Source organism: Arachis duranensis, chromosome 3, assembly GCF_000817695.3.
Source record: "Arachis duranensis cultivar V14167 chromosome 3, aradu.V14167.gnm2.J7QH, whole genome shotgun sequence".
Classification (NCBI taxonomy): Eukaryota; Viridiplantae; Streptophyta; class Magnoliopsida; order Fabales; family Fabaceae; genus Arachis; species Arachis duranensis.
Window position 1 is genome coordinate 111,535,553 of NC_029774.3, and position 14,200 is coordinate 111,549,752.

General features: G+C 36.6%; 2 protein-coding genes across 2 annotated transcripts; one reads left to right on the forward strand and one right to left on the reverse strand.

Moving 5' to 3' along the window:
* Positions 1 to 37: 37 nt before the first annotated feature.
* LOC107480179 (uncharacterized) lies at positions 38 to 1,017 on the forward strand. The gene is made up of 2 exons (XM_016100322.3): positions 38 to 679; positions 770 to 1,017. The coding sequence occupies exons 1-2, from the start codon at positions 56 to 58 to the stop codon at positions 977 to 979; spliced, it is 834 nt and encodes a 277-aa protein (XP_015955808.1). The 5' UTR covers positions 38 to 55; the 3' UTR covers positions 980 to 1,017.
* Positions 1,018 to 4,093: 3,076 nt separating this feature from the next.
* Positions 4,094 to 7,831, reverse strand: LOC107480203 (uncharacterized). Its single transcript, XM_016100351.3, has 10 exons — positions 7,230 to 7,831; positions 6,146 to 6,243; positions 5,971 to 6,016; positions 5,736 to 5,818; positions 5,582 to 5,646; positions 5,317 to 5,378; positions 4,854 to 4,913; positions 4,614 to 4,646; positions 4,408 to 4,473; positions 4,094 to 4,317 (listed from the first exon to the last, which is right to left on the reverse strand). The coding sequence occupies exons 1-10, from the start codon at positions 7,746 to 7,748 to the stop codon at positions 4,273 to 4,275; spliced, it is 1,077 nt and encodes a 358-aa protein (XP_015955837.2). The 5' UTR covers positions 7,749 to 7,831; the 3' UTR covers positions 4,094 to 4,272.
* Positions 7,832 to 14,200: the final 6,369 nt, after the last annotated feature.

Genomic DNA, 14,200 nt, shown 5'->3' on the forward strand with positions numbered 1-14,200 from the left:
GATCTGCAAGTGTCACTTTCATCACATTCTGATCCTTGTTTCAATTTGAAAAACTATGTCGGGCGTGTCGTCGTTAGCAGTGTCTGGAGCAGAAGACACAAGGGTTCCAACAACCCCTCCCCGCGAGAGAAGAAGATTATTATTTCAACACGAGCATGACGACGTTGCTTCTCCTCCTCTTGGTAGCATGAACCTAATGGGTTCACTGCGTGTAATAGAGCTTCAACTCGTAGCCTTTATACTAGTCTTCTCAGCAAGTGGCCTCGTCTCTCTCATGGATCTCGCTTTCCCTGCATTTGTCACCATCTATGCCTTCGCACTCTCGCGCTTCTCCTTCCCGTCGTATGGGTCTCCACCCCAACAGATCTTCCACGCAAGTAGGTTGTTTCAGGCATATGTGGTGGTGGGAACAGCCGTGGGGATGTTCTTGCCTCTTGCGTACGTGCTGGGTGGGTTCGGAAGAGGGGACCAGCATGCGGTTCGTTCAGCGAGTCCACACCTGTTCTTGCTATCTTTTCAGATACTGAGCGAGAACATAATGAGTGGGTTGTCCATGTTTTCAGCGCCAGTGAGGGCGTTGGTGCTGTTGATGTACACAATTAGAAGGATCTCAGTGGATATTGACTGGTTAAAATCAGAATGGCTCAATACCACTCTCCCGCCAAATTTACAATTCAAGGTTCCTTTTATAATCCCCTAAACTCTTGCTATTTATCACACTATTTGTATTATGATCATACCATTTAAATTGAATGGGTGGATGCTGCAGGACGTGGCATGGTTTTGGTTCGGTAGGATTCTAGCGTTGACCAACCTAGTTTATTACTCCCTGAATCTTTTTGGGTTCTTGATTCCAAGGTTCCTTCCAAGAGCGTTTGAGAGGTATTTCCAGTTCAGGGGAGAGATCCACACTAAGGCTGACCAAGACTATGTGGTCGACAAATCCCATTCGCCAGAAAAACAAAACAAGTCGCAATAACTTAGTAGACACTTGCTCCTTTATCTGCGTTTATATAATCCAACCCAATGCATTTAGTTTTTTTAATCAATTCCGCTGCTACGTTACCAATAATATTTTCAACTTCTGGCTATAAAAGTGTATTTGTAGATGTGTTTAATAAAAATGTCTTTTTTATGGCTATATTTAATAGAAGTATCTTTATAAATATATTTTTTAGATGTGTCTCTTTATATATGTGTTTAAAATATAATAATTAATTATTATTAATAATAAGTTAATAGATAATATATTGGTATTTTATATATTTTTTAATATATATTACTTGTACAGTTTTACACATTTTTATTTTTAATATTAGATTAATAATGATGTTTTTTTGAATTATAATTTATTGTGGTATTTTTCTAAAATGTAGGATGATTTAATTTAGATGATTTAATTTAGAGAATACTCAGATCCTTTAAAAAATTAAAAAAATTAAAAAAATTTAAAGTACTCTAAATTTTTTTAATTTTTTAAACACAAATCGAACTTTTGATTTATGTACTCCAATTTTTTTAATACAAATTGGACCTCTAATTTATATATTTTTTATAGTTTTCGAAAAAAAATACAATGTTAAAGTATATCACTCATCTACTCCTATATCTAAATTTTTTAGGCATAGCTTTATTTTATAATTATATAGAACAATTTTATTATTATTTTTACTTTTTGTCACTTCTTGTTGGTGTACATTACTTTTTATGGTAGAGTACAAATATGCCAGAGAGATATTCAGAGGTAGTAAATGTGGCACTCTATCTCTCTTACTGGTTTTGTATTGTATTCATTTATTATTATATTCATTTATTAATGTATTAGACGTATTTATTCATTCACACTATCCATGAACGCGTCCTGTAGATGTTGAAAATAATAAAAAGTATTACGTCTACATTCGTGTTTTCATGTTTATGATATCTATAAATTAAAATTAGAGTAAATCATTGTATTAAGTTATGTGGAGAAAATATTTACATAAATTAGCCAAAACAAAAATTGGTTCATGAATTAATCGTTCATATTTCTATAGTTCGAAACAATATAATTCGAATTTTATCTTTATGTAATTCGAATCATATTGATTCAAATTACACACGCACACACCTACTAATTCGAATTAAGGTGAATCGAATTACACCTAAGCACGTGTTCCTATGTAATTTGAATTTGACTGATTCGAACTACACAAAGTATAACTCGAATTAGTCTGGTTCGAATTATACAGGGCTACGTGTATAAATATGGTGTGAACGTGAATTGATCTCATTAGAGTGAGAAAATAGATAGTGAGGAGAGTTTCGTAGTGTTAGTTCATCACAGAGGATCGATTAAGAGGAAAACACGATCTGGTGTGAAGTTCACCGATAAGGATCTTCTCAATATTTTGACCTTGTTAATTCTGTACTACAGAAACTTGGTCTACAATGCGTGAAACAGGTTAAGAAGTTTCTTTTATCGCATTCCGATCTCAGTGCTGTAAAAAATGTGAAGTATGATTGTTTCACGATCGGGAGTGATGAGGACTTGCAGGTCATGTTTCATTGTCGTCGGCAGTTTTCCGAGGTTAGGACACCTGAGCTGCTGGCAAAGTTGGTTGATGTCGTATCTAGCTCGGGGTTCGAACCGGAATACCCACACTATAGGCACGGTAGCCGGTTCTAGCTCCAGACCTGTTGGTGTATCTTCGTCCGTCCCTGGGAATGAACCTTCGATCGAGCCTGTTGCCTCCCCGTCGTTCGCTGTTGATCTCAACTGTAGTGGAGGCAGAGAGGTTGGAATAAGAGATATTGTGCCGACTTCTTCACAGTGTGCTGCACCGGCTGGTCTGGGCGATGCATTGCTCTGGATGATGTTGATGATGATGATGTGGAGCCGGATGACAATAGCGATGATATTGGAGCGAGTGAGCCAACTGGGGCTAGAGGTGGTTCAACTCTGACACACAGCAGTACCCTCCGTACTTTTCATCTTTGGACTTGGATGCCATGAGACAGGAGGGGGTTCTTGGGGAGCCTGCTGGATTTGGTGCTAGAGATGGCCAGGGTTCTGCAGGTCTCACAGAGTTTCAGGTTGGTCAGTAATTTCAGGATGAAGATGAAGCTGTGTTGAGTGTGAAGATGTATAGCATCCGACGCAGGGTACAGTACAAGGTGGTGGAATCTGACTATCGCCGGTATGCTGGGAAGTGTTCTGAGTTTGGGAATGGGTGCACATGGTTGATTAGGCTTAGTCTCCGGTAGCGCAAGGGTTTTTGGGAAGTAAAACGGTACAATGGACCACATATGTGTCTCGCGACGTCCATCTCTAGCGACCACAGGAGTCTGGATTATCATGTGATCTCGGCATTCATCATGCCAATGGTTAGAGCTGATGCATCCGTCAGCATCAAGGTGCTCTTGAATGCGACGGTGGCACACTTTAGGTCCAGGCTGACGTATAGGAGGGTTTGGTTAGTGAAGCAGAAGGTCGTTGCCCACATCTATGGTGATTGGGATGAGTCGTACAACGAGCTCCCGCGGTGGGTGTTACGTAAAAAAAAAAATAAAACGTACTAACCTCATCGTTGATGACCCCGGCTATATGAGTTACTCCATCCAAACGATATGATCTGTCCAGATTATCTCCCATGGACTGAATATCTTGCTCGAGCCTTTGTTGGAGTCGAATCTGGGTCGTTTTCTCTGGAATTTGGTGGGGCTTGATAATGGAAAAGTGGTTCGAATGAGATTGGTTCGAACTCCTTTTATAGGCGAAGCAAGTGTAATTCAAAACACTCCAATTCGAATTACTACTAGAGCCAAAAAATGAGTAATTCGAAACAACCAAATTCGAATTACTTAGAAACGCGTGCGTGGGTGAAATCCTGATTCGAATTATTGGGTGTGTGCGTGTGTATGTAGTTCGAATCAGTATGATTCGAATTACATGTAGCTGAAGTTCGAATTAGGTTGATTCAAACTATATAGAAATGTCTCCTAGTTAATTTATGAACCAATTTTTGATTTGGCTGATTTGCGTAAATATTTCCTCCCCATGGCTTAATACAATGATTTGCCTTTAATACCTGATGCATTTTTGCTTGTCATCTAAAAGAAACATTATTTTGGGGTTCAAGTGAGGGAATTCTCGAACATCCTCCAGACGTGAAGTCTATATCAACCCAATTGTCAACTATAAAATATAGCACACTTACAAAATTTGATCATATACACAAGACAGTGGAAAACTAAATACTGCAAGTAAGATTGCCAAAAAAAGTACATAAGTTAACTCTCATCCATCATTGAATCATGAAGTGCAGCTTCTTCTTCCTGGAGGGATGATAACAGAAGTTGTTTAAGTGAATAGGGTAAAATTAATGACCAAGTAAACTGGTAACTTGGTAGAATGAAAGCACATACCACCAAGGCATTAAATTCCGTCTCCTCATCTATCGCATCTATGATGGCAGGATCTTCAAGCAAGTCCTATTTATAAATGTTATCAGCAGCCTCAATCAATTCAAGTGCCTTATGCTAAATCTTACAGTGACATTATAGATGTAATAATAGACAAGAAAAATGAGTTTGGAACCATAAGTTAACAGCCTGTAATATTGTGAACTTACATCATCGGCAATTTGTAGCATCCCCTTCTCGTCCTAAACAGAGAAACAACAAAGGAGGCCACATTAATTACATACTGAACTAGACTGCCAAAAACTAGGAACTGAATGGTATTCAACACTTCATTCACACCAGTCTTCTGGATTGTTTCCAGTCAACTATAAATGTAATTGGCGAGATAAACTGTTTCACGATAATATGATACCACTTGTCATCTAAAAAGTTTCCATATGGAAGCTTACCTTGACAGCAACAAAAAGAAGTGGATCAGATGGCGTATAAATCATGTACTGGGCACCTTCCTGTAACACGAGATAAACATAAGCTTGCAGTAAATATGAGTATATGACCACTGCTCTAGTGCCATTTGCTTGGTATGGAACAACTTTGGACAGATACACATATGACGATGTAAAATGGTGATGGATGATGGTCTAGGAGTTCTCCAGAAGACCCACTAATGCATAAACAGTTTATGAGTCATACAAGAAGGGATTTCCATGACAGTAATACACTTTTTTTTTCGGACTTGACAGTCACACTCTTGAAAAGATGGAATGTACACTAGTACATTTCAGTAAACTAGCCATTACCAAAAGGAGGGGAAAAAAAAAAGAGCTCCAATTAAAGCTTTGCTATTGAAAATAAACCTTTCAGAAGGAAACAAACAAATATATTTGTCTGATTGAAGGGTAACAGATTTACCAAATTGAAATACGTAATTTCCACACCTTCAGTTGGCAAACCATCGACTTCCTTACCATCATCTGCAAAATGGTGAAAACACCTGGCATTAGATTCTGGGCATGTAATGTAACCCAAATAATTATGCAGTAGAAAATCCCCAATTACAGATTATCATCATCCTGAATACAGGGTATTGACAAAACTACACCATAAATTTATATCAGCTACCAGATAGAAACATTAGGAATTAATTTGTGAAAACAGAGAGCACAGAAATCCTCACCTGTGTGAAACTCAAATATGTCTTCTTCTGAGTAGCAAAAACCACCACGTGCTGTATAACAGTACCTGATGTGGAGACGCAGAAATATTTTGTAAAGATGAAACACACAACCCAATTTCATGATTTTCTACATAACAAAGAATCACAAACATACCCACTATGAACAAGATGCATCTGTATCTTGGCAAGTGCATAAGCTGCAGCTGGAACAATAGATTCAACTTCCTCATCACTGACCTAAATCACAGAAAGGAAATATGAACTCAAATGAGATTGATCCATCAGGTGGTGAGGAAAGTGAACTTTTTCTCTTAATAGAGAGTGACCAATGAGGTCTCATTACTAACGATGGCGATTACAACTTAGGATGTGAAAAAACAGAAACTTACAGCTGACCATCCATCAACATTCGTGCTCTTTAATATCTGGACTGGCCTGCAGTATGATTTTTGTATCCATATCATTCAAGAATAGCAGAAGGCAGGGATAATAAGATATTGGCTTTGTGGGATAGTCATACAGGGGCAGGGAACACTGTTCTAGATTTAGAAGCTTTGCACTTACATGTCGACTGGGCAGAGCAACAAACACTCGTCTCCATTGGAACTTCTGAAGACTCTCCTTATAACACACTCCAATGGAAGCTTGTTGGATGGATCAACCTGTCATTTGTCAACAACTTACTCAGAATTCATACATCCAAGGAATGCAACGAGCCACAAACCCAGCACACAAACACGGAGACACATGACACAAAAAGGAAAGACATTACAATCTTGATTCATTCTGTCACTGTGTCACATGATGTCAACTACAACGAAAATAAAATTACTCAAGGCAATCAACACAATCATTAACTAAGACATCGGTGCTCTTCAGCTCTCATTTCTGAAACATTATATACTCCAAAATAGGGGAACAATGACAGGTTAGATAATGAAAATGGCAATGTCTCCAGGCACTCTCATGTTTTTACCTTGCCAGTTTCTCTCCAAACAGTTCGACCGTGTACAACTTAGGCCTGGTAAAGCTTTTCTAAGAGGTACTTCTGTTTCTCAAAAGCAAAAGCACCACTACCTCACTTTGTATTTAATAAATAAAAAATATCATGTGCTTGTATAAAGCTTTGAAATTTTGGGGACGCTTTTGAAAGCATTTAAAGAGGTACTTTCTAAAGTTAGTTTATACTTATCAAAATTGAAAAAGTCTTATATAATTTCATATATTAACAAATATCCAGTTTTATCCTTAATTAAATAATTGAGGCCAAATTAAATTCACTATCAAAATTCTTCCTCTAGTTATATCTATTATGACCATTTTCAATTTTAAAACCTATTTTAGTTCATGCTTGTTACAATTTGGTTTATCAAACATAGGTGTTAGAACTTTTAGAAAACTATTTGCAGAAGCGAACTTTGATAAGTAGTACTTTGATAAGCTAATTGTAAAAAGTAAAACTTTTATCAAATCGGCCTTACAACTAGAACCTCTAAGATTACATCATTAACAGCAATTTACTAATTATCACCATCATTGATTAAGCTAAGACACGTGCATTCAAATTCATCCATAAACAACAACAGAAAAAACAATAATTAAAATAAAATAACATAAAATAGAAAACTGAAAAGCAAAAAGAACTCACAATGGTGGCAAGTCGATTTGTTGAAGTAAGGAGAACCTTGCCGTCGTCGCCTACGAGGAATCCAGCTGGCGGTTCTGGCAGCGGCATAGGAGAAGAAGAAGAAGGTCGGTAATCCAAATCCAAATCGAAATCCGAATCAGAAGCGCCAAATTCGAGGCCATCATCGTCAAAATCGTGCGGAATATCAAACTTGGTGAAACTCAAAGGGTTAGAATCGTCAGATTCGGGTGCAGAGTTAGTCTTGTTCTTGTTTTTCTTCTTCTTCTTAGTATTGGCCGCGGACGAGTTTCGTTTCTTCTGGACGGGACCAGAGTGTGAATTGGCGGCGCGGCAGAGAATAACAGCGGCTCTGACGCGATTGGATTCGTGGATTGGGAATGAAACTACTGAGTTGGGGCGCGGGCGCCATTTGAAGTTAAAGCTGAAGTTGAGTGGCGCCGTGGAAGAACCTATCCGTAGCGCCATTCTTCTTCTTCTTCTTGCACTCGGCAAAACAAAAAAGATAATATTACTCTCCATTTCTGATTTAATTTTACATCAACGGTTTATACTCTATCCTTCTCTAGATCCAACGGCCATAATCTCACTTTTCCTTTTCTCATTTCATTTCACAAACCGTATTTCTCATACTTGAATTTCACTTTTGTTCTAATTCTAACAACAAAATTAGGCAAATTTGAAGGAAAAAAATTAGACTGTCCTATTTTTTTTGAAGTGAGATAAGAACACAAATTGGATTATTTGAATTGTGCTGGATTAATATTTTTTGTAAAAAAATCGGACTCACCGATTTTATGTATGCGGAACGAATTTTTTTGTGCAAGAAAATTAGACTCGTCGATTTTTAGTCAGGACAAAATTTTTTTGGCAAAGAAATCGGATCCACCGATTTCAAACAAATTTTTTTGGTGGGCCGTGTCTTTAATCGGACTGTCTGATTTAGGTTCTTTAAAAATTTAAAACGGTCACGAAAATGATTGGATAGTCCGATTTTAATGTTTATATATACAAACTCCCTTAACGAGCTCTCCACTTCTTCTTCTTCTTCTCATAAGCTTCAAATCGTTTGAAGCTCTTCCCTGTTCTTTCTCTCTTTTTTTTTTTAGTAAAAAAATTAATACCAAAATTGAGAGTGTACAATGTGAGTAAATTATGATGGATGATAGAGTTATGTTAAAAATATATTATCATAGTCAAATTTTATTAAAAAAATATTTGAAAGAGTGAAATTTGTGTGTGAAAATTCATTAGATATTATTATTCCATTCACACTGTCATTTGAAGAATTAAAAGGTGTGATTTATGAGAAGATGGATTCTCAAATATCTAGGAGAATGTCGTGTATTCTGTACAAATATCCTATATCTGTATTTTGTGAGTTCGTTCAATTTCAAATGAAATACGTAACTGATGAAGCGAACATGCAAGAACTATTTTCAGTGTATCTTGAAAGTCGGTTCCGAATATCGTTCATCGAACTGTATATTGAGTTCGAGCAATCTGCAGCGGACCGAGACATTGAATTGGAAGATTACAACAATGATGGCGAGGAAGAGCTTGAAAGTAACTATGAGGTTATTGATCCAGGTGTAGACAAAGATCAAGTTGACGACATTATGGCAGCAGATGTGGTGGATATGGCAAATGCACTAGCAAACCAGCATCCGTTTGAGGAGCCGACTTTCATGCGGTCGTTGGATTTGGAGGCCATGCATGCACCGGAGTTTCCTCAATATATAAATTCAGGTATCTGATAATTTTAAATTATTATTTATACATAAATGTTGAGTTTGAGACAAATATTTAAGGCAACGGTAAATAGATAAAATATAGCATATAATTACTGCTTATTTAATTTTTGTTTATCAAGTAAACATGTATGTTTGTTGAGTAATTTCGCATTCTTGTGTGATTATTAATTTATTAAATATCATTTGAGGACCTAATTGATTAATTTATTAATTTTTGAATGATTTATTCTTGATTTACGGATCATAGATAGATTTTATTATTAAGACACTACGTATTTAAGAATTATTTATTGAAATATAAATTTTGTGGCGTGATTGCAGCAAAGCTTCCTGTTATGACGGATGGTGATAACTTATGGTGAAGTTAAACTACACCATAAGTTATTGCAAAGCATGGTTAGCAAAGCAGAAGGCAGCGGAGTCAATTTTTGGAGGTTGGGAAGCTTCGTACGAAGCTTTGCTCATATGGTTTGAGGCCATGTGTCACAAGGAGTCATCAGCAGTCGTTTATTTTGAAACAATGCCTGTGTACCAGGGGTATATCTTGGTTCCTAATATCCGTATACTACACCGAATCTTCTGGAGTTGTTACCCTTATATTAAAGCATTCAGACATTGCAAGCCAGTAGTGCAGGTAGACGAGACTCATTTGTATGGAAAATATAAAGGTTGTTTGTTGGTTGCAGTTTCACAGGATGGCAATAACACCATCGTGCCTATTGCATTTGCAATAGTGGAGGGAGAGACATCTAAGGGTTGGCACTTTTTTTCTTAATAACTTGTGACAACATGTAGTGACACGTGATGGTGTGGGCCTTATCTCCTATCGGCATGAATTCATAAGCCTCCCAAACAAACTGTACACATTGAAAGTAAAGGGGGATTACACACCAAATAATAATACGGCTAAACAAAAATAAATACCTATTTTATTATAACATACCTGTCTTTTTTGCAGATCATCCAATGACCTCCTAAAGTGAGCAAGAGAATGAAATATGTAAGGCCAATTAGCACGCTCCCAGTTACGCCACCTGACACCAAACAATCCGTTAATTAATTTTTAACAATCAAATTTAAAATACAAAATGTGCTACACTATTTTGAAGCAGATAATAATTATATTTACCTGTTTGCAATCAGAAACAGTCGAGGATTGCCAGGAATTGGCGTAAAAAAATGGTAGATGGATCCAAGCCCAGGTAAGCAATAGTGTCAGTAGATCATCAATCTCTTTGCAGTTGACACGTGATGTCCTACACATGCTTTATACAGGTGTGTCAGGCATGCCGATCCCCAACTAAATTGTATGATCCCAGTGAAGTTACGGAGCATTGGCAAAAACTTCGAGTGCACCGCTACCCCTGACTTGTCTCCAAACATAATTGTCCCAAATAATAACATTATGTGGCACTTGACGTACCTCTGAATGTGAATATTACCAGCCAACACTAAACGATCTTTTAGTCCTCGAAACAACATCAACTTTATGAAGCTTCCTCTACAGTTTGTTTTCCTAGGTGCCACACCAAATTGATTCAAGCATTCGGCCTCCAAGACCCCATAACTATTGAGGGTCAGTCCTGTAACTGGCAGACCATTCATCGGAACACCAAGAATTAGTGCCACGTCCTCCAATGTCACAGCACACTCACCAATCGAAAAATGGAATGTGTGAGTCTTAGGGCGCCATCTCTCGATCAGAGCATTAACCAATGCTGACTGACATTGGACAACTCAATTTAAAAAATATGATAAAAATCAGTCTCCCATAAATACCCCTCCACAATTTAATTGTACAGATCTGACGGCATAGGTGATTACATTCCACCATTCATGAGCCCCTACAAAATGTGACCATATATAATATTAAACAAAATAGAGATAACCATATTTAATTAATAAATTAAAATTGACAAAATCAAATTCATATTATCACATCACATAACCAGTAAAAATTAATTATATTAATAATTATATTATTAACTAATCAAAATATACTAAATCTATTATACAAATAAGTTCATATTCATATTTATTAGATACTTATAATTACTAACAAACCTTAAAAGAATCTTAAATATAAATATAATTATTACTATACATTAAAACTATATTTTTTAATGTGTAAAATATATTTATTTTAAAATAATAATTTTTATTCTTTTTTTTTCTATTTATATAACCAGAATAATTTTAAAAAGTATTAAACATCTCAATTAAATTATTATTATTATAGATATAAATTTTATACCACCAAATTTATCATTAATCATAAATAATTCATTAAATTCCTAATTAAAATTTAGTATTACTAACATATTTCATTACCTAAATTACATTAATTTTTCTCGGTTTTCATTCTTCATGGTACTATAACAATAATAATAACGTACTTTAATTATCACCTCAAATAATTATTCTATCTAACCAATTTTAACATCTCCACTCCCAATATAATAAACAAACAAACATTCTTAACTAACTATTCTAATCTAATCTAACAACATACAGTAACACGTTATTAATCCTTAATTAATTCACTTCTAACAAATATTATATTTAAACTATTTTAAAGTTTTCTTTCCTTTTCACTTCTAACATATTTTTTTTATAATGATGAGGCCAAAGGCCCAAAGAAACAAAAAACACTAAACAATCACTCGTGAACTTCATTCTTCTAATGTCAACCAAAAGATGTTCCAACCAGGGAGAGGGGGATGAACATAATCCGTAATTCTTGACTCTTTCTAATGACCCATCTTTACAAGAGCATTTGTGTAAAAATTTCTTTCTTTGAAGATATGCTTAATTCTGAATTTGCCCAACCTTGTAAGAATCTCCTTAATTGATCTAATAAGTGAAGAGCTAGCATGTAGATCAATTGAGGGCTTTTCTATGAGGTCCACAACACATGTAGAGTCTGATTCTACCATCAGATTGATGATCCCTAAATCCACAGCAAGCTTAACCTCCATATATATGCCCCAAATTTCTGCCATCGTGATGCTACACCATCCAATGTTAATGCTAAACCGCCGCAAGAAACTTGACTACTCGGTTGAAGAATCGAGCCGTCGACATTGAGCTTCACGCAATTCTCCTTCGGCGGTTCCCAACCCATTTCCTCGTCTTTGGTATGTCTCAGAACCCTGCTACTCCTTTCAATAATTGAAAAAGTTGAACTGTAGTTTTTTGTAAGTCTATAAACTAAGAACGAAACCTGGTTGTACTGCAGATTTAGGTTGTTGAAAATTAAATCATTCCTATACCTCCAAAGGGTGTTACAAGCTGTTACGAAAATAATGGTCCAAGACTGATCATTTTTGTGGTGAGAGCCATTATACAAGTTATTCTTTAACCATTCTTGGTAAGGCTAATTAAAGAATCCAGTCTGATTGGATCTATTTACCATGCTGGTCCAGGTATTGCGAGCGTAAGGGCAATCCCACAAAATATAAGCATGGTTTCCTCCCCCTCATTGTATCTTGGACCTCTATCGTCATCTATAAGCCCTCTTCTCCTTCTATTAGAATTTGTTAGGAGAGCTTCATGACTTAAGAGCCAGTTGAAAGCTTTTAGTCCCTGAGGAATTTTAATGTTCCATACCTGTTTGTGAATATAGTTAGTTTTTCTACCTCCGTTAAAGTATGTCTCATAGGCAGACTTGATAGAAAACTCCCCGCTTGGGGTAGGCAGCCACCCCACTGTGTCTTTTTCAATGTAGGCATTCAGCGCTTTAAGAATACGCAAATGATCAATAATTTCTTTTCAGGAATATATTGTCGAATAGTGTCCCAATCCCAAGTTCTTTGCTCCGTGACATAGGCAGCAACATTCTCATTAATTGTTCTCATTGAGTCTTTCCTCATCCAGGTGTGGTATAGCTAAGTCTTCTAGCTTACCTATTCTTGGCACCCAAAGATCCTTCCAAAACAAGACCCTGTGACCATTACCGATCCTCCAGATGATATTCCTACTGAAATTTTCCCAAACTTTAACAATTCCACTCCAAGCATTTGAATTATTTGCTTTCATATGAACCTTCGGGATAATATCCTCTCTGCAACCATACTTGGCCCTCATAATTTGCACCCAAAGTGATTGCCTCTTATGGATGAGCCCCCAAGCTAACTTCATGAGAAACAGTTGGTTTGTCCCTTGCGCTTTTCGAATACCTATACCTCCTTTTTCTTTTGTTTGACAAAATTTGTCCCAGTTCATCAGATGAATTTTCCTCTCCCCTTCACTGCTACTCCAAAGGAAGTCTCTACAAATCTTATCAATTTTGTTATAAACAATAGTTAGAATTTTCATAGTTTGTATACAGTAACTCAGAATAGTTGAGAGGACGGATTGGATAAGAGTGCATCTTCCTTCGAAGGAAAATGACTTTTTTTTTCCAGTTTGAGAGCTTTAATTGCATCCTATCAATAATACGCTGGAAGTGATATTGGCTGCACCTTTCATGGATGAGAGAAACCTCCAAATACTTCCCTAAATTAGCTGTTAGGGAAATACCTAGGTCTTGACTAAGTTGGTTTCTTACATTGTGATTTACATTCTTTGAAAAATAAACACATGATTTGTTGAAGTTAATCCTTTGACCAGAGCTACCACAAAACAGACGGAGTTCTTCTTTTATTACTTTCACATGTCCCTTGTCAGCTTTAGCAAACAAAACAATATCATTTGCAAAGAGTAAAAGAGAAATCTTAGGACCATTTCGTGTGACAGAAATAGGCTCCCACTTTTTATCTTCTATTAATTTATTTATGAGAATGAGATCATCTTTCAATACATAGAACAAAGAGATATGGGGAAAGGGGGGTATCCCTATCTGATGCCCCTAGTGGGGGAGAAAATGTCTGACGGTGAGCCATTCCACATGAGGCTTGGTGGATGAAATTGTGATCACTACAACTTCGCACAACTAACCAGCAAGTGTACTGGGTCGTCCAAGTAATAAACCTTACGCGAGTAAGGGTCGATCCCACATAGATTGTTGGTATGAAGCAAGCTATGGTCACCTTGTAAATCTTAGTCACGCAAACTCAAATGGTTATGAATGATGAATAAAACATAAAGATAAAGATAGAGATACTTATGTAACTCATTGGTGGGAATTTCAGATAAGCGTATGAAGATGCTTGTCCCTTCCGTCTCTCTGCTTTCCTACTGTCTTCATCCAATCCTTCTTACTCCTTTCCATGGCAAGCT